The sequence below is a fragment of the Pelmatolapia mariae genome, linkage group LG13, assembly GCF_036321145.2.
Source record: "Pelmatolapia mariae isolate MD_Pm_ZW linkage group LG13, Pm_UMD_F_2, whole genome shotgun sequence".
Classification (NCBI taxonomy): Eukaryota; Metazoa; Chordata; class Actinopteri; order Cichliformes; family Cichlidae; genus Pelmatolapia; species Pelmatolapia mariae.
In genome coordinates, this window is record NC_086238.1 from 4,798,536 (window position 1) to 4,818,575 (window position 20,040).

General features: G+C 41.8%; 1 protein-coding gene across 1 annotated transcript; it reads left to right on the forward strand.

Moving 5' to 3' along the window:
- Window positions 1–4,910: 4,910 nt before the first annotated feature.
- tnfaip3 (tumor necrosis factor, alpha-induced protein 3) lies at window positions 4,911–17,239 on the forward strand. Its single transcript, XM_063491715.1, has 9 exons — window positions 4,911–5,168; window positions 6,725–7,133; window positions 11,135–11,325; window positions 11,623–11,764; window positions 12,181–12,351; window positions 12,459–12,636; window positions 12,817–13,814; window positions 13,991–14,184; window positions 14,306–17,239. The coding sequence occupies exons 2-9, from the start codon at window positions 6,827–6,829 to the stop codon at window positions 14,579–14,581; spliced, it is 2,457 nt and encodes an 818-aa protein (XP_063347785.1). The 5' UTR covers window positions 4,911–5,168; window positions 6,725–6,826; the 3' UTR covers window positions 14,582–17,239.
- The last annotated feature ends 2,801 nt before the right edge of the window (window positions 17,240–20,040 follow it).

The following is a 20,040-nucleotide window of genomic DNA, read 5'->3' on the forward strand; positions in this document are numbered from 1 at the left end:
GTTCAGAAGTCACTCTGAGGGACTGGCCGCACTGTCAGAACACAAGAGACGTTTGACTCTGGAGGATGTATATGGGTAAGAATGAGGCTGATAGATTAATGTAAAGTAAATGGTTTACCAGCAGAATGTACATATCCGACATACCTGTCATAAATCCCCAATTCCACTTGTGCTCCGCCTTTTAACACAGATGAGGAGACTGGACCGGGTGGTATATGCCAACATTATTAGGCTTGACTAAGATTTTGCGAAGCTCATGTTTTTGTTGTTTTGGCAAATGTCTCAAGCTTTAAAATAAAGCACATACAGCATGCAACAAAAGCAGTGTAAGTAAGTGCAGCAGCAGCACGGACTTGCTGCCAGCTAAGATCAAAAAGTGGATGCCACATTTTAAAGTAAAGGTTACTATCAAAGACTCAGTGAGTCAGATTTCTACTTCATGTTAGCAACTGTTGCTTCCTTTGGAGCATCAACAAAATCCCCTAATACGCAAGGTTTCAATAGACTGCCAAGGAATATAAAGCACACTAGCAATATTTATTTGAATTTTATCATTTTTATGTTTTTTTAATTTGAAGAAAGGATGAAATCTTTGCAGACCTCTCTGTCTGCATGTTCATGGGTTTTAAAGAGCTGTTCAACTTTGGTGTTTCAAGATGGCAACATTGTAGGATGTATTCAAGACCTTTACCTCTGCAAAAAAACAAACAAAGTCCTGCATTGAAGAAGTTGCTCAATTAAAAGTAAGTAGCCATCATGTCTGTAGAGACTAAAAGTGTCAAGCTGACATCTACTTTTTTAGTAAGTTATTGTTGCTGATGCATTTATTTGTAAGCAATATTTTACTGTTGTAGCCAATCAAGTTAGAGCTTACTGCACTGCATACTGCAAGTACTTTCATCTCATTTTATTTTATCAATGCAACATATTTGTGTCCTTGGATTTTTTGAAAAGCATTGTACATATCTAAATTATTATTCTATTTATTACTTTAATTGTTTTAAAAGGCCTCTTGTGTGTTAATTATTTAAAGCAAATATTGACAAATAAATGAGGCGAAGAAAAAAGTCCAAAATAAATGAAATGGAAACATACTGTGCAATAATCTTGAGTCACCCTGAATTTTTACATTTTGCTTCCAAGGAAAGGCTAAACTTGTGTGTAATGTTTTAAAAGTGGTCTTTTTAGCAATAACTCTCCAGACTTTCTGCAGATCTTTCCAAGGGTTTCTGATTTGTTGTTGTTTTGTTTTTTTTGCTTTTTCACTTTTTTCCACTCATTTTCAGTCCAGTCCTTGTACCTGTCTATTTTAAGAAGAGAATATTTGGGGGGTTTTGTTGTTTTTTTAAGCACTGACCTATGAATTATTCAACTATAGAGGGATGAAGCAGTGTTCTGTCTACACATAACAGACAACTTAACAAAGACCCCATTATAAAATGCATCTCCTGGGATTTTGCTACTAGCAGCCTGTCACAAAAACACATTTGTTCCTATTCTATATATTTTTTAAAAATGCTAACAATAACAAAGCTTGACAGACATAAAATTCTATTTTTGCACCAACAATGAGATTCCCAAAGAACTATTAGCCAAAAACTTGTCCCATCTCAGCATGGTGTGCAGCATATCCTCAAAAATGTAACTTAACTGAAAAACTATTCAGTTTTGAGAAGAAAGTTATAAAAGTATGCACTACTGTGGAATCCTTTGACCTTTTCTTGACAGACATAAATCCTTCCAGACGTTATAAGGAAATGCGGACTGCAGTGCAACGGTCAGGTGGTTTTATTACTGTATCATCTGCTGGTCTAATATAGGTCATTTAATGAGGGAAAAGTTCAGCATTGATATGAGACAATAGTGGTGGCGGTGGTGGGGGCAGTGACTAAAAGAGGATTGCTCATACTGGTGATTTGAAACAGCGGAGTGGGCCAGTTGTCCCTTCTGGGGTTTTCCATGTGCTGATGACTATGCTGCTTAGCTTTCACCACTTCCACAGCCGGCTAGTATTGATTATTGACTTCCAGCCAATGACTCAGCCAGCATGTGACTCAGTAAGGAACTTTTAAAAAGTTTGGAAACTGAAATTTTTAGCTTTATCTACAATAGCCCCCTCAGCAGCATTCAGTCAAAACAGACCAGCGTTAGATGGGTTTTTCTTAAGTGCCCACTTACTCAGTCAAAGGCATTTTTGAGGTCAGTCAAAGTGACTTTATAGATGTTCATTTTGACAGCCGGTGCGTGCAAAGCATTACCTCAGGGGCAACAGCTTGAAACTTCGAAAGGTAAGACTGATTCACAGAGCTCATTCCTCGTGAATGCTGTCAGGTGTTTTTTTTTTTTGTTTTGTTTTTTTAACAGTTTCTTTCACCGAGTAGGTAAAAAACTGAAATGTAGTTTCTAGTGTTGGGGCAGCTCAACACAGCAGTAGGAGTCTTTCCACAGGTAGGAGAAAGGAAATAGAAAGTGAGGCTCAGCACAGGATAACAACAGCAAGATTAAGACGAACTATCTTCTTTCACAGCGGTAAAGTGGATATTTGTCCACAGTGGGAAAAATATAGAATAAAGTTTTACCTCAGCTTCAGGCCTACTCTAGATTTACGTGAATCCTGCCCTTATATAATAAACATGTTTGTTGTTAAAGCTACTTTCAGTTACTGTGACTCTGGCTGGATTAATCCTCTTTTGAAATCTAATGACAACCAAGTTTCGGTGGTCTTTCTAATGGTCGATTCAACACTGAAAAGATGAGATTATAAATTATCTATCACTTAACTGAGAACAAATTTACAGACTGACATTAATTTGCGACGGTTCTGTCGTAACTGTGCTCTGCTTCTCGGCCCATGACAGCTGGGATTTGGACCGAATACTCATATTTGCACTTTGTGCAAAATATACTATTTGTACTTGGTTATTTTTTCTGATTTATCAATTTTATGACACTGAAAATTACGGGTAGGAATCACAGAGTGGGTCATGGCACATTACTCTAATCTTAAGCGGCCCAGGACAGCGCAATACGCGACGCAGTTTAAATGTACATGTGTATATTTGTGTGTGTGTGTGTGTGTGTGTGTGTGTGTGTGTGTGTGTGTGTGTGTGTGTGTGTGTGTGTGTGTGTGTGTGTGTGTGTGTGAATGTGAATTACAGTTGCAAATAAAGTGTCAGCTCCTTTATTAAACTCTCTGATTTGCTTTACCCCGCTCACTTAGTGAGTTTCTGTTTTTTCATTGCAAATTTAGATAGATATGCCTATTTCAAACAATTGAAGGAATAAAATACAATCCATATTTTTAAACACAACAAAACAAAATCTCAAATATATTAATTGAATATATATAAGCAATGCTGATTTTATGCTTCAAAAGGACTAGAGAGAAGTGTAAACTTACCGCTCCTTCCTGTCTAATGACTTAGTCAACTTCAGTTTTCCTTTATTCATAAATGCAAGAAGTCAAGAAGACTTTGGTAAGTTAAACTGACAAGTTAATTAAAAAGGAAATCAGGGGGTGTATGCATGTTTTAATAAAAAAAAAAAAAATACTGGCCCCAGTGTGTTGTATAGTAAGTTGATGCAAAGTTATATGTAGCTCTTTAACTATTTGGTCCCAGTAGTACTGCAAATTGAATTTATGTTTTGTTTTTGATTGACTTAAGGAAATCAAACCATCTAAAAACTTTGCTTTTGTAACTTTGAGCATGCAGGCTTTTCCAACTTTTGTATTTTCACCTCCTCCTAAATGCTAAACTGAAACTTTATTTGTGTTGGAACACACCCATCACACAAAGGCTAAAAATATTTGTCTCTTTATGTCATCTAAATGTGTCACACCTCTTTTTCGCGTGCATTATGCTAACACATGCAACTCCAGCAAGTTGCATGTGTTAGCATAATGCATAATTTAAGCAAACGCCACACTTGGAAATAAAACTTAAAGCTCTGACTACTTTTCCGTTGCAGCTTCTGAATGGTAGACCGCAGTAAAACAGTTAAGCATGCTCTGCCACATACTAGAAGCTCAGTCAAGATAATAAAACTTGTCAACCACAACAAACCACAGGTGCACAACAGACTTGTGACTTGACTGTTATAATGCTTTAGCCGCCTTGACAGCCACGGTCAGGTGGGTTGCTGGATGATGGAAGATGCACACTTTTCTTGGTACACTCGAGCAAAGATCATCTGTTGATGTTTAGTATTGAACTCACATGAAAATGAGAGGCACAATTTAACCAAGTGTCAGTTTACGTTTCCATTAGGTGGAGACATATGGAGGTTAAGAGGCTTCCTTTAAGAGGAAACCTATTTTTGTTTTGTGATTTGGGTGGGAAGAGCTAGAAACTTTTGCCAAAATAAAAGAAAACTTCACTTTACATGAACATTGAGCTAACTTACTAATGTAGTGAATGAACCAGCGGGTTAGCAAAGAGCTCACATCTGCTTCTTAAATATCTTTGAGCAAGACAGGAATCCCCAAGAACCTGAAAGTCTTTAATTATATTTACATGATTTCCTAACAATTAAATCACCATCGCATCATTGTTTCAATAGCTACAGTCATCAGACCATGAATACACATATCAGTGCATGCAGTCAACAACTCAAATCCATTTCACAATCAGGTAATGAGCTTCGTTTTCCTTACTCTGATTCTGAAGGTTAATGATTTATTTTTTAAGGCTGTCTCATGAAATAGAGTATGACGCGAACTGCCTCCCTCCTTCAGTGACGCTCCTTTGTGCTCAGTAGGTGGGATATGCTTTTCAGTATCGAGTCAGACAGATAGTAAAGACCCCCTGGTGGCAATGAGCTGCAACTACAGCGGTTGTGTGTGTGAGTGTGTGTGTGTGTGTGTGAGTGAGAGAGAGAGAGAGAGAGAGAGAGAGAGAGAGGAAAATGGGTGGACGGAAAGTCCCCGTGTGGAAATCCCCTTTGACTTGGACTTTTTCCTTGTTTTAAAAAAACTATCATTATCGTACGTGTGTATTCTTTTGAAAGGCTTCGCAGGCTGCGAGGGCTCCAAAATAGATCTGATACTGAAAGAAAGAGAAGGTTGAATGGCGCCGAGGACCGCTGCGGTGAGGCTGAGTGAAGTGGCTGAGAGAGGACTAGCCTGAGCATCCGGGAGGCTTTTGTTATTACCCCGACATATTACACAGGTAAGACGCCAGCCTTCCCTCCTTGTGCCTCCCCATGTGGACACACATTTCTTAGCAATTGGGTGAGACTTGGTGGGTAAGACCACGTTTGGGCCTTGAGTAATGTATGGTCGTGTTTCTGGGGACACGGAGGAAGCTTGAAGCCTGCTCACGACAGTGGCTTTGACAGCCATTGTTTACAAAGACGTCACCCTCGAGCGGATAGCTGGACATTTAAACAGCCAAATGTGGCATCGGCGAAGCTACAGTGTATCGATACCCGCGCTGTTAGACGCGATTGAACGCTACATTGTTCCAAAGGTAGTTGTCATTGGAATTACGTAAGCCTTTAACGTCAGCAAAGTCTCCTGTTATTGTGTTTTTGTGTAGCCAGCCATCCTAAACCGCAGCGTCCACCCGGGTGCTGCTGTCTGTCTGCCTTAAAGTGTGCCCCGCTGTGACAGCACGCCACGCTAATGATTCGTGTCAACATGCTCCCTGACATCCAGGTGTCTGCTGTCTGGTCCCTCATGTGACTGACTAGCCCTTTAGCACGGCCTAGTCTGTTGTTGCACCTGCTGCTGTTTGGGTAGTAAAGGCACAGAGGCCAATAGAAGCTCGCTGTTCAGGTGTTTGTGGACTCGAACAGTATATTCCGACCTGACTGCCAGCTTGCGAGAGGTTGATAGAAGGATGTTGTGGGAAGTTTAAAAGTCAGCAAAACTCCAGGCCCACTTGCTGACCATTACTTTCTACTTCCTCTAAACTGCTAATGCGTCTTCACTGTGTTGAAATGTGAGGGGAAATAGTCCTTTAAAACCTTCCCTTTAGCAAACTTGACTCAAATTGGGTATAGAGGTTGTGCATTGAACCTCAGTACCTTTATACTTAAAGTATAAAAACTGCCAAGAGTTTCCCTAATTTTCCTAGCTTTCAAATTACTGTAACAAATTGGGAAACGTGGCTGAATTAAAGTTGTATTTTATTTAGGGGAAATAATTCTGCAGCTGCTTGTCTTTTAAATGACTTCAGGGAGTGACGTAAACCCACGTTAGATTATCTTCCTCCTGTACTGAGAGCAGTGTTTGTGTCTGTACTGAAAGCCTATAATTTTTCTAATGATTCCCAGCCTTTTAAACGGAGACTTTATGCAGGCTGTTGAGGGAGGAGGCCTTGTGACCTTCCCATCAGCCTGGGAAGCCCTGGGTGGCCTTCGGTTAAGGTCTGGAAAGCACCCGTTTATTGTTGGAAGTCTTTGAGCTCAGTGGGACACTAGGAAGCCCTGTTGAGGGAAACTCTCAAAAACCATCAAGACAAAAAGGAGAATTAAAAGAACAAACAAGAATACAAAGGGGTCTTTGTGTACTTTATTCAGTTGGGCCCAGCAGAATCTCCAGGAAAAAGCACCATACAGCCTCCACACTGGAATCATCCTTTGTGATGGGTAGTTTCCCAAACAAACTGTAAATTAAGTTGTGCCTTAAGTCTTAATTTGTAAGGAAGGGGACTCTCCACTGAAAATTTCCCACAAATCCCTGCTGTGAAATAACATGTCCTCTCCACTTCTCTCCATCCAGTTTCCACGTTGATCCGGCATCGGTGGTTGGTGCCTCCTCCTCCTCCTCTCCTCCTTGCTCCTCTTCCTCCCCTCCTTCCATTCACCTGGCCAGCCATCCGCCATGTCGCAGGGTCAGAACTTCCTCCCCAAATTCCTGTTTGTCTCCAACCTGCTCAAGGCAGTGAAGATCCGACAGCGAGTGCCTAACGATGTGGTGAAGCCTGCTGCCAGCGGTGGCCTCATGCACCACCTGCGGGGTATGCACCGGTACACGCTGGAGATGATCGCCATGAACCACTTCCCCCAGGCCTTCAGGGAGGTGGTTCAGGCCGCCATCCTGGACCGAGCCATGCAGGCCTCATTAGAGAAGGAGAAGAAGCTCAACTGGTGTGGGGAGTTGAAGAAGATGGTGCCCTTACGCACCAATGGTAAGAACGATTATGCTGATGTTGAGGAGCTGTACTGGAATATGGAGGCTACAGTAAACCAGATTTCTGTGGTGGTCTTATAAGTAGATGAAGCTCCACGAAGCTTTGTTGACGTTCAAAGATGTTTTATATTATTGGTTGTGTAGCAGAGGGCACCATAAATAACTGCTGTTGGAGCAGTAGGTGATATTCAACACAAATAGAACAATTCAGCAGATTGGCCACAGAGCTAATGTTGAACCATTTCTCCTTGATTTTAGAAGCAAAACTTATTGCGCTCAACACAAGATGTGTTTTGCTTTTGTTTCATTTTCTATGAGAGAGATGGTGAGCTCTTATGAGTCAGGGCTATTTGATATGCAAATTCTGAGATGTCATTACTCACAGGCAGGGTTACTGTAAATGACAACAATCGAGGGACGCGAGTTCCGCTTTCACATAGACTCATTTAGCAGCCCCCTTGGTTTTACTGTGCCGACCTTAGTGTTTGACTTTAGGCACCCCGTTGCTAAGTCATGTTTTCTGTTACGTGAATGTTGTAATACGGGAACATCCCAGGGCAGACAAACATATAGACTCGGGCCTGATTACTTCTGATCATAGTTCTGTACTGGGAAATTCTCTGGCGTCACATGCAGGACTGTTATTTACTGTCTGTGATGTTTCAGACCCAACTATTTCCACAGTTTTTCATTTGCTGCATTTGGGGTATGCCCCCTCTTTTTCTGTGTAGGTGTGTGTTAGTGAATGTCAGTGGATGTTAAAAAAACACACCGTTTTACCTTAAATTCCCTACCTGCCTGACTTTATGTGACTTTATGGATTTGTGTTTGTGATGATCTGTTAGAGCTCATCAGACCTTGTTAAAGCAAACGTGTGTGTCTCTGGTGGCCTTTTCCATCTATACTGCAGTAGCTTAAACACAGCTGCTGTGTACATCAGATCTATTTTAAAGTTAATGGGGAGGAAGGTTTTTGAGAGGAATCATCAGCTATAGCTTCACAACAGAAGGAGGAAGAGGAAATCAGTCATAATTGCAGCTTTATGCTAAACATGTGAGTTTCCAGAGGAAATAGTTTCTTTCTTTCTCATGTGAGAAATTCCTACATTGGTCACATATCAGAAGTTACTTTGAATAATTACTGGATGGTTGAGGAACTTGCTGGATGTGTTATGTCCTACAGTACTTTTTTTAAATAGTGAAACTCTTTGAAAGGGTCCCTGCCAATTCTGAAGTTAGTAATCACTGAAGGACTTACTGTAACTATCATCAACACATAATTCCCCCTCGCAAAGACCCCTTAATTGATGACCAAAATGGATGACTTCTGCTGCCAGTAACCTGGCTGGAATTTCCTGGTTTGCGAAGATGATGTCATAAAGAGGAGACAGAATTTAGTGCCGGAGCGTCTAACTCTGAAGGACCCAGACGTGACTTTGAGCAGAGGACGGACAACACGCACGCACACACACACTCACACACACACACAGGGCTGACTGACTGCTGCTGAGTCACTGGAGCTCAGCAGACACACACGCATACAGAAAGAAAACGTGAGAGAGAAGAAGTCTGTTCACTGATGTCCAGCGCTGTTTTCGGATATCTGTCTCCACATCATCTCAGACCTGAATTTACCAGTGAACCCAAAATCCTTATCTCATTTGGTCTATGCAAATGCACTAAAGATCCAAACCCCATAACTAATTTCCCCGAGCCTGGTTTAATTACGAAGGAAGACCACGGAATATAACTGACCATCAAAAAAAACAAAACAGACTCATAAAACTTCCACTCCGCTTCAATTAAAATAAAAGGGCCACATCCGTTTTCCTGATACATCCAACTTTTCCTCCAAGTTAAACAAGGCTTTATTAGAATTCAGTCTCTCTTCTGTCTTGAATGTCTCAGACACATCCGCGGGGTTTTCCCAAACAGCATCCCATGTCTGTCATGTGTCCCCATCAGGAAGGATTTGTTCAGCTACAATACACTAACTTCATGGTTAAGTTACTTGGAGAACACATACACTGCTGCAGTGTTCTGCCTTACAAGTAAAGCTTTTAGGTTTCTTTTGGGCCATCCACATTATTCCTCCTAGATTGGGGTATGTGGTATGTGCACTGTGTTTTTATAAGCAAGACTACATAAGGAAAAACTTGATGAAGAGGCGACGCATGAGCAAAGGATGAGCCAGTGAAATTTTCCATATCACTTTCTGTAAAATGGGAGATTGGCCTCAGTGGATAATCTATGAGTGTTTTTCTAGTTTGGTAATAAATACTGCAGTTGTTTACAGTCAAAAATCTTGGGCCATTCTCACACAACAACCTGCAGACAAGGTATGGGAAAGTGCAGCCCTGCTGGAAGCACACTGTCGCAAACTTGTGCTGTCACCTGGACAGTGACCAAATCAACTTAAGTCTGGCTCGGCACTGGTATGTTTTCAGGAAGTTCCCTAGCTTGCCACAGAGGAAGTATCTATATATAACCTGATGGGAGCTGCTGAACCACTTTCATCTTTAGTTTTCAGGCACCTCACTTTGTGATCGTGACTTTTTTTCGTGCAAGAGGAAGTGATTACGCGTGTGGACATTTGTTTGGATTTGTGTGTACCTTTGGGCCTACATATGTCTGGTGTTTTTTATTAAAAAAGCCTTGCATTTTATGTTTTTGCTGAGTGATGCAAGAGCACTGAAATGGAACAACATCTAGCTGGTCTGAAATGGAGAAGTGTATTTTTTCTCTCTTTAAATACAGTGAGATGTTCCTTCAGTTGAAAGAAAACAACTGTAGCTCAGATTGCATTAATTGAGCCACACAACAATTAATGCTACACTGAGATCAGATTTTGGCCTATTTAACACTTGCATCAAAACAAAACAACATTTTAGGATCCTTTTTTTGGGAAATTTTTTCCTAGCTGTTTCTTAAACCAACTTAAACTAACTTACGTAAACTTTTCCTGTATAGAGGGGAGATTTTGAAAATGTCTGTTTAATACAGCAGTATTATACAAAGAAAGGTGCAGATGCTTTATGTGTATGAAGTTACTGCCAGGTAAATGTTTGTGGAGGAAAAAAAAAGAAGTACACATTACAGTTCATGTGTATATGCTTGTGCATGTGAGGAACCATGTTATCTCTGCTCATTAATCACAGCATTCATCGGGTGTTGATAGTAGTATTTAAAAAGATAACATTCCATCCGGTCCAAGTCACGCCTTTGTGGAAAGTACAGGACCAGCTGAGTAGCATTGATGAGTTGGGATCATAGGAGGGGAGCACGCACACATGCACTCGCATGAAAGACAGAAGTTAGTACAGGGAAATTCCTGTGTTTAGTGTGGCAACAGGGTTTTTCAGAGCTGCACACATTAACAAATATGGGCTCTGCTGTTTCACAATGAGAAAAAGACCCAGTACTGCCAAAGGAGAATAAATAAAATTCCAGGATTTTTAGCTGCTCATGCTCTCACACACTCGTCTTTTCAGCAACCAAGTCTTTATCTCTGCAGCCAGTCAGTAGAATATAGGTAAAGGCACATACTTTGGCAAAAACAAATATATGTATGTGAGAATTCTGGTTTTCTATACAGATTTAGATTGTAAAAAGATTCAGTTTTTCAAAAACGTGTTCCGGGGAAATTACGGGTCATTTTTATCAGCCTTGTCTGTGGCGTGTGTACTGTTAGATGTATAAGGGTCATATAATAGTCGAAACACCAGATACTAACGACCAGCCCAGCGGCCTGGAAATCCCCAGACTTTAGTTACACTTGTGTGTGTGTGTGTGTGTGTGTGTGTGTGTGTGTGTGTGTGTGTGTACACACACACTGCAGTTGCCTGTTTTTTATGCTGTATGTACATAGCCTTTGTACGTGTGCGTGTGCATGTGCATGTGCCTATTCACAGAAGGAGAACTTTGTGTCCTGTGTACAAAAATCAACCAACCATAGTACTAAAAACACATGTGTTTTCTTGCCTCCTCTTTGTGTCTGTAGGAGATGGGAACTGTTTGCTTCATGCAGCCTCTCAGTACATGCTGGGTGTTCAGGACACAGACCTGGTTCTTCGGAAAGCTCTCCATGGTGTTTTGAAAGAAACTGACACAGGCGTCTTCAAAGCTCGCTTCCAGGCAGAGCTGCTCCAGTCTCAGGAGTTCACCCAAACTGGACTCCGATACACCACCATGGTATGAATTTTCAACTAGATCCATTTTACTTTGCATTGAGAAAACTGTGCTAGCGCATGTAACCTATTTGCAAGTGACACAGTAACATTTAAATCGTTGTATTGAAATGTTAGTTTTTATTTCCTAGAAGCAACCCACAGATTAATAATTCTACTTTTATGTCATAGTTCGGGCCAGATATAATAACCTGTCCCTCGCCTCTCACCTAGAAAATATTTTATAGAAATGTTTGCACAAATTGAATCCACAGCACACTCATGCAGAAGTTTATTTCCTAATTGTGTGCATTTGTTCCAGAACTGGGAGGATGAGTGGGAAAAGATTGTGAAGATGGCATCGCCAGTCTCCAGTAGCAATGGCCTCCAGTTTGATTCTTTGGAGGACATCCACATCTTCATCCTCTCCAACATTCTCCGCAGACCCATCATCGTCATTGCAGGTACTCCCTTTTTTTATCATCTCAAATTATGCTTATTTATCCTTGTTAGCCCTCAAAGACTCACTGGTTTTGTAAGAGCACATCTTGTAATGTATAATATATCACCAGCATTCCTCAACATTTGCTCTCGGTTGTTTTGAAGTCTTCTTAATGCACTGTGTCACTTACTGTCTATCTTAATAAAGAATCTCAAATGGATACTGATGATTTCTCAACTTCAAAATATAAAAAAATAAATATGCAGAAACATGTTTGCAGTCATATTTGAGCAAAGCCTGCTTTTTCAGGATCTAAAATCCTAAAATGACTGCACATTGCTCCATTTATTCCACTTGAATTGGGTGCAGCTCTATAAAAATTGTTCATTGTCATTTGTTAGAGAGTTATAAACTCTTAAATCTTTGTTCTTTCAACAGACCAGGTGGTCAGGAGTATGAAATCCGGCACCTCCATCTCTCCTCTGAATGTGGGTGGGATTTATCTGCCTCTACACTGGCAACCCACAGAGTGCTACAAATACCCAATAGTGCTCGGCTACGACTCCCAGCACTTTGCACCCCTCATCACCATCAAAGACAGTGGTCCAGGTACAAATCACAAAGAAATAGGTGTTATATATTTGGCACGATAAAGGGACAAAGCAGGACCCCTGTTCATGGATTTGGCTCTGTGTATCTTTAACTGAATTTCCCAGAGATCCGAGCAGTACCGCTGATCAACCCGAGGCGGAATGGCTTTGAGGAACTGAAAGTTCATTTTCTGATGGAGAAGGAGCAGCAGCAGAAAGAGAGGCTCCTCAAAGAGTACCTGCACCTGATAGAGATCCCTATCAGATTGGGCCATGACATTACACAGATTATGAAAGCTGCAAGGTACTTGGGCATTATAAGCTCCATCCATTGTTAAATGCAGTTTTGAACAGCTCATGGCATAAGAATTTTGACTGATTATCAAAGATAATTTAACCAAACTACTTTTATTAACTATGAATTTGAAAGGGAAAAAAGTAATAAAATGCAGTTAAGAACCACATTGTATGTCTCTGTCCTAAGGCTGGATGAGGGAAACCTTCCTGAAGACATGAACCTGATGGAGGACTACCTACAGCTTGTCAATCATGAGTACCAGCGCTGGCAGGAGGACAAGGAGCAGGCATGGGCCGCCCAGCCACAGCGTCCGCCACCCTTCTCCGTCTCCCAGCTCTCGCTTATTGAGATCCGCTGTGCCACACCACGATGCACCTTCTATGTCTCTGTGGACACGCAGCCTCATTGCCATGAATGCTTTGAAAAGCGGCAGGCCACTACTGGTGGAGGAGCGAGGATAGAAGGGGTAATTCAGACTAAGGAAGGAGGTTTACAAGGTGGGGTAGGAGTCATAGGGGGATCAGAGACTGAGGTGAGCTCCAGAGGGGCCAGAAGTAGCAGCCCCCCATGCTCTTCATCTGGGAGAGGAGTAGTGTTATCCAGTCCCCGCTCAGCCCCGCCCACCGCCCCCAGCCTCAGCCTATACAGTGAAACACATGCAATGAAGTGCAAGACACCTGGCTGCCTCTTCACCCTAAGTGTGGAGCATGATGGACTTTGTGAGCGCTGCTTCAACTCCAGGCAAAACCATGGACCCCCTGGAGTTGGAACAGCCGCTACAGGACTGCCAGGGACCAATGGGGGGCCTGTCGTTCCCCACCCAGCCCAGGGCTCCGGCTGGAACCAGTGGGGAGGCTGTGAGACCGAGACAGAGCGATGCAACATGTGCAGAAAGGAGGCGTTTAGGATATTCAATGGCCTGTGTCCACCCTGCATGCAGAGACAGCAGGCTCCAGAAAGGGGAGAGCCACAACAGATCAATCCCAGGACTGAAGCCTCATCTTCAGCTTGGACCCAGGCCAGGGACGCTGAGCGGCCATGCCTCACTCTAACTCCAGGGCACACCTCAGCTTGGCAGGGCCCTGTGGCCCGACCTTGTAAAAGATCTGGCTGCCAGTTCTTTGGGACACCTGAGAAACTGGGTTTCTGCACTATTTGCTACGTAGACTATCAGACAAATCACCGTAAGTCCTAAAACAAAACTAGAAAACACTTGTTGCATTGCAAGCTTTTCGTATATATAAAATTTATTATAAAAGCTGTATAGCCGTCTTAATAAATCATCTCATTTAACTGTTCTGTTTGTTGTTATTCAAATGTCATATGGCACATTGCTTATGTTGGCCACTGTTTCTTCCAGACCTGACTCCTCCTCCTGCCCCGGCCCAGAGTCGGCATGGTTTGGAGACAGGCTTCCAGAATGCCTCACGATGTCGTGGGCCTGGGTGTGGTGCAGTTGGCAAGGTGATGCTGGAGGGCTACTGTGATAAGTGCTATGTAAAAGAGCAAAGTGCAAGACTTAACCAAGTCGCAAATCGCACGTCCCCTCCTCTGGTAGGTATCTGCCATACCTTCATAACTCCTCACTGTTCTTTACGTCTTGTTTTTTTTCGTGTGTTATTCTTCTTCGCCTGTTGACAGTTCTTTCCATTCTCGCTCTTTCTCTGTACAAAAGCGTGAACGAGCAGCAAAACCCAGATCTTCGCAGCAATCCCAGACCCAGACTCAGTGCCGGCGGAGTGGCTGCAGTAATGTGTCCCCGGGTTGCACAGACCTCTGCCCAGAGTGCCACACGCGTGGTCAGGGCAGAGAGCCAGGAAGACGGGCGCAGGCGCCCAAAGAAAAGTCGAAGCAGCGGTGCCGGACACAAGGCTGTGACCACTACGCCAACCAAGAGAAACAGGGCTACTGCAACGAGTGTGACCACTTCAAACAGATTTACCGCGGCTGACCACATTTAGCGCCCATGCACACGACAGCGATGATGACACATCGCTAGCACGCTAGAGCCGCCGCCCTGCTGTGGGCTCTCCATGCCAGTCAATGCACCTCTGATACTAACTAACCAACTAACTAACTTGCTAGTGACTAACTAGTTACCTTATGGCCTGAAAATCAAACCCCCCATGTAGAATGTGAAGAGAGAGTGTGTGTATGTGGGGGTGGTGGTGAGTGTGTGTGTTTTCGCAGTAGACATGGCCTCCAGAATACCTCTTTGTGCAATTATTATCATCTGACGTGCCCTGCGCACTTACACGGTGAGAGGTTTGGCTACATGTCAGAGCAACTGACTTAACTCTTGTGTACAATATGTATTTAGAGGTACGTAGTGAATCGTGCCGGACAAAATGATTGTATGTCGACATAACAAGAAGCATCTGACATTGCTTTCTAGACCACAGCCAAGGATTTATACCCCCCGTCTGTCTGTCTGTCTTAACCCATCTGTGTATCTGTCTGCCTGTCTGTCTAGCATTTGCTCTGAAGAAAGAGAGATGCAGTAGTTGGGCATGCCCAACAGCAAATCTCTGTGAAAATAGTCAGCAGAAGTGTGCAAAACTGGGCCAAAGGAAAGCAAGCAAAGTGCTTGAAATTAAGTTAAATGGCATTCACCACTGTTTTGCTTAAATCTCCTAAATCACTCATCTATGTCCTCACAACCCAGACAAAGATTTTTTTTTCAAAAAGATTCTCTTGCAGTCAATATTGTAAAAATGGTCAAAGATTGATTTTCTTCCATTAGCCAGACAATAGCAGGGTTAGTTTATATTTTGAGGTTAATTAACCTTATTACTGTTACATATCTGATGTAAATTGCTTGATATGGAAAGTAAAAAAACAAATTATAAACTGTGCAAGACAGACAGGGCAGGCCCCTGCTAGTTTTGGTGCTACATATACAGAAATACAAGCCTCTCCATTGTAGCCAACATGCTGGTGGTTTCAGCAGACAGAAGGCAGAGATCACAGTAGAGACAGGACTCACTCTCTTTCGAAACCTCCTTTCCTTCCTCTTATTTCCCTTTTTCTCCAAAACAAATCTGTTGCCTTGGACGTTGTTTTCCTGTTTACTTACCACTTAAGCACCTAGAAACGCATAGACACATGCGCACACATATCTACACAATGTATACACGAACATAGTATCGTCAGTCCTGTTAAAAGGGGATTGGCAACTGTGAGGAGAACTGAGACTACAAGGACAGGCGAAGTCTGGATAATTATCCACCCTACTACCGTATACACACGCACACATGCAAACACAGCTTTGTGAGATTGTATGCCCCCACCCCAGCCTGAGGTAATGTGTAGGTAAATGAACCTGTAAAGATGCATTCCTCTCTGCTTCACCCTCCTGGATGTGCCAAGGCATCACTTTCAAAACTTCAGAGAGCAATCCTGTTGCCTGCTTTGGCTAATCTTGTCTATCTGAATGTGTTTGTGCTGCTTGTACAGCAGCACAGTATTGGGGCTGATCCTCGATAAGTTTTGCCTTTACATAGTGAAATTTTATGGACCAGAGGGGCCTGATCAGTGATTATGGATCAGTGCTCCCACTTATAAAAAATGCTTTTGTGAACATGGATCTTAGTCCATACCGTAGGACCTTCCAACCCGATGCCTCATCTTCAATACACACACACACACATACACACATACAGATAAAACGTACGCGTGTGTGCGTCTGGAGTACACAAAAAACTGACATTCCTCCTCTTTTTTTTCTTTTCTTTTCTTTTTTTTTTGAATTTTAAATGTATTTTGATATATTTGGTTTTTTTCTGCCAAAAGAGGAAAAAAAAACAAAAAAACGTGCCATCAATTGCCAAACAGTTGTTGTTACCTCCTTAAAAACGGCCAGCCTGGACCATTCTAAACTAACCAGAGTGCCACAGATTGACATCTCCTGTTCTGCGCAACCACAGACTTCAGCTAATCCAGATCTCTCATGCTGAAAACCCCCTAATGGACACCATCTTTCCGTGAACTTATCTTTTATTCAGATACGAAGAAATGTCTGTCTGTAAAGATAAGCTCAAACATAAAACATTTATCAGACTCAAATTTGGTAATAACTGGAACCTCTTTCCCCTCTTACTTTAGCTGTAGGCAGATATCCATCTGTGGCTCTAGTTAGAAAAGCATAGACAACCAGGCTCTTGGTCTGCCTTTTCATTCAACTGTATCTAAAGCTGTCAGGCCAGCCCACGTGTTGACGGCCTGGACGTAGATCTCTGTGTGCTTTAATCACCTCTAGACAAACCTTAATCACTTCAAGGCCAATTAGTGCTCAGCTCATCATAACCTCTTAACAAGGGGCTCTGACTGAGTTTGACTGGGAGGAGATCACATAAGTTGCACATGACTTGTCTAAGCTGCTGAGGCATTTAGGAATGGTACTCCGACCTGTGTAGGGACATTCCAACAGTAGGAAGAGCATCGATTTAGGAGCAGAAGGTGTAACAAAACATGCAAATGGTGTGGAAGTTTCTTTGTGTGACTTTTTGACAATAGGGTATTGTATGAAAAAAGCCTGGTTTTATTTGTTAAGTATTTATTCATATCAAAATATCTGTATTGTGTGATTCAATAATTATTTATATGTCGTCCTGAAATGAATTATTTTTATTAAGAAATCTGAAATCTGACTGATGTGTTTCTTGGGTCTGTACTTACTGTGTGTGTGTGTGTGTGTGTGTGTGTGTGTGTGTGTGCATGTACTTGTGTGGATGTATTTTGACATCAGGTGGAACCGTAGAATTTGATTTGCGTGAGGATTGGCGTCAAACATTTATTATATTGACAACAATCATATTAACGTGCAGCCCCATGTCAACAAGTGCATTCGCTGTCAGGGGAGAGTTTATCATAAGCTTTTGAAGCTACAACTTACTGATGCGTCTCAAATGCATCACCTGCATGCAAACAACACCGCAAACATCATTGGTGATGACCCTAACTCTAGAACTAGGCAATTAGAATATGTTTATTGATTTATTAAGTTCTTCTCCAAAATATTTTCAATTGGGAAACAAAGAAAGCGTTTATTCAAAGTGACATACATCAAAAATATCTATGTTTTCCCCCCCAAAAGTCTCCAAAATATACAATTATAGGGGAGTGCTAGGGTTATGGATGGGATTATGATTACTTAAACTTCATTGGGTTAAGTTGCTGTTTGGAAAAGAAAGCTGTAAAGATGAGCTTGTTGCATTTATGTTTAAGTGTATGATGGTTCCAGTTTAAAACGAGGTTTTGCAGAATGGGAACATTGTGGGTTTTTCGAGAACAGCTCATTCAACCAATGCATGAGTGACTGAGGTCATCAGTAACTCGACATCAAAGGCAAAAAAAAGAAGCACGTCAGGCTGTCATTGTGAGGAGAGTTTTGTCCCGAATGAGTAATGTTGTATAGTGGTTAACAGGTTTACCTAATGTGTGAAAGTTCCAGACCAGTAGGAAGCACAAGTTCCTGTGAAGGTTGTGTTAGGAAGGGCATCTGGTGTAAAAGTGCGCAGGTCCGTCCACTGTTGTGACCCATTGTGAATAATGGAGCAGCTGAAAGAAGCTAGAACAATGTAAAAGTTATTGCTTTTTACTCCCTACACCTCATTAAATACTGTTTCGGTGTTAAAATTATAATTGAGTCAGGGTAAAGCCTGGGGCCCTTAGTTATGATGTTATGATCAGTGAAGGTCCTTATAAAGATAGCTAAATATGGGCGTGTGTGTATGTATATGCCTCAACAAACACAGAGAGTGGAGCAGGCGGCAGCCACACAGGGGAAACAGTGGTAAGAGAGTACTTTTAGCCAAAATATGGGAAGTGTTCATCCAAATGATGTCAAACTTGGCATCATACTTAGTCAAGTCCCCAGAAACACAGTCACCAAGCTTGAACTGGATTGGATAAACAGTTGTCAAAATAGGCAAAGAAAAAAGAAAAGAGAGACATAATTCTCAAATTATTATTAGTAACATTACAAATGGGTTTATTTGGCGGTTTTTTTTTCCTATTATTTTCTTGTGGCTGGTTAGGAGGGGGCAGGAGAATACAGTATATGAAACACTATAATGTGTTCTAGCCTGCATGCACTTGCATATGGAGTATGCTTGTGTTCTCAGATGCTCAACCTTCTTCTTATTGCCTCTCTTTACTAAGCTGGATATTGCTTAACACTGTTTCTGCAGACGAGCACTTGCACTCTGTTGGCACCAAATCCATCTCCAGTGTAGGAAGTATAGTGGGTGCTGCAAAAACATCAGATAAATGACTACTGAGGCCTGGTTTAGATGTGGCAGACTGCACCATTTTCCCATATGCTTAACTGGGTTAGATTTTTTTTTTTCTTCTTTCCGCCTTTGATGTTCTTCTTTCTTTTGTCAGTTATGCAGATTTCGATAAAAGAAGCACAAACAATAAGGTTTTTTCCTTCTGTGCTTTTTTTTCTCTTTTCTTTTTTGGTCACTAAATTCTTGTTTCCAGGTTATTGTAAGGCTTTTGTGCTAAAAAAAAAAAAGAAAAAAAGAAAAAGAAAAGAAAAAAGGGAACCCCCACCCTCACAAAAGAAAACACAGTTTACTCAGGAGGAGTGGGTCATACGGTGGGAGGGGGGAATTTGGAGTAAGGGGAGATATGGCAGTTACAGGTGGGGAATTGGCAATACTTATATATGGTAGAGCTGAGGTGACATTTAACAAACGTGGGACTGCAAGGTTTGTGCGTGGGGAGATTGGTAGGCTGATGCGGTTTCCTGGAAATACCCCAACATGCAAACGCTCTTGTAAAACCGTTCTGACAAGCAGGCAAGAAGTGTTTCACTTGAGGTTTCTCATGAGTGTGGTGCAGCAGACCTTTCTATTCATACGCAATATGAATAAATATAGTGAGGCAAATTTAGCACCTTAGTTGCAGATTACAAATAGCCTATTTTTATTGCCAGACTTCATTGAATAACTTATCCTGACAGAGAGATGACTTAGGCAAAAAGTATATTAACAAGTTTGCAATTAGGAAAATGTATGCAAATGCATACACAAATACATAAATCAATCAAAATGTTACATACCAGACCCAGTAAATTCTTAAATTTCTTATTTAGGATAAGGACCAACACATGACTAAATGCTATACAGCTCCAGTCTGCTAGGCTTGATTAACCTGTCAAGTTGGCCTGGGGCAAAAATGTGTTGTTGTGTACCTTTTAACACTGCAGCAACAACATCGTCTTCAGTTTAATTAAATTCAGTTTTATTTAAGGCATTATATTTATTAATTTAGGGCTGCATGGTGGTTAGCACTGTTGCTTCATAGCAAGAACGTCCTGAGTTCGACTCCACCATTTGGCTGAGGCCCTTCTGTTTGGAGTTTGCATGTTGTCCCTGTGCATGCATCGGCTTTCTCTGGGTA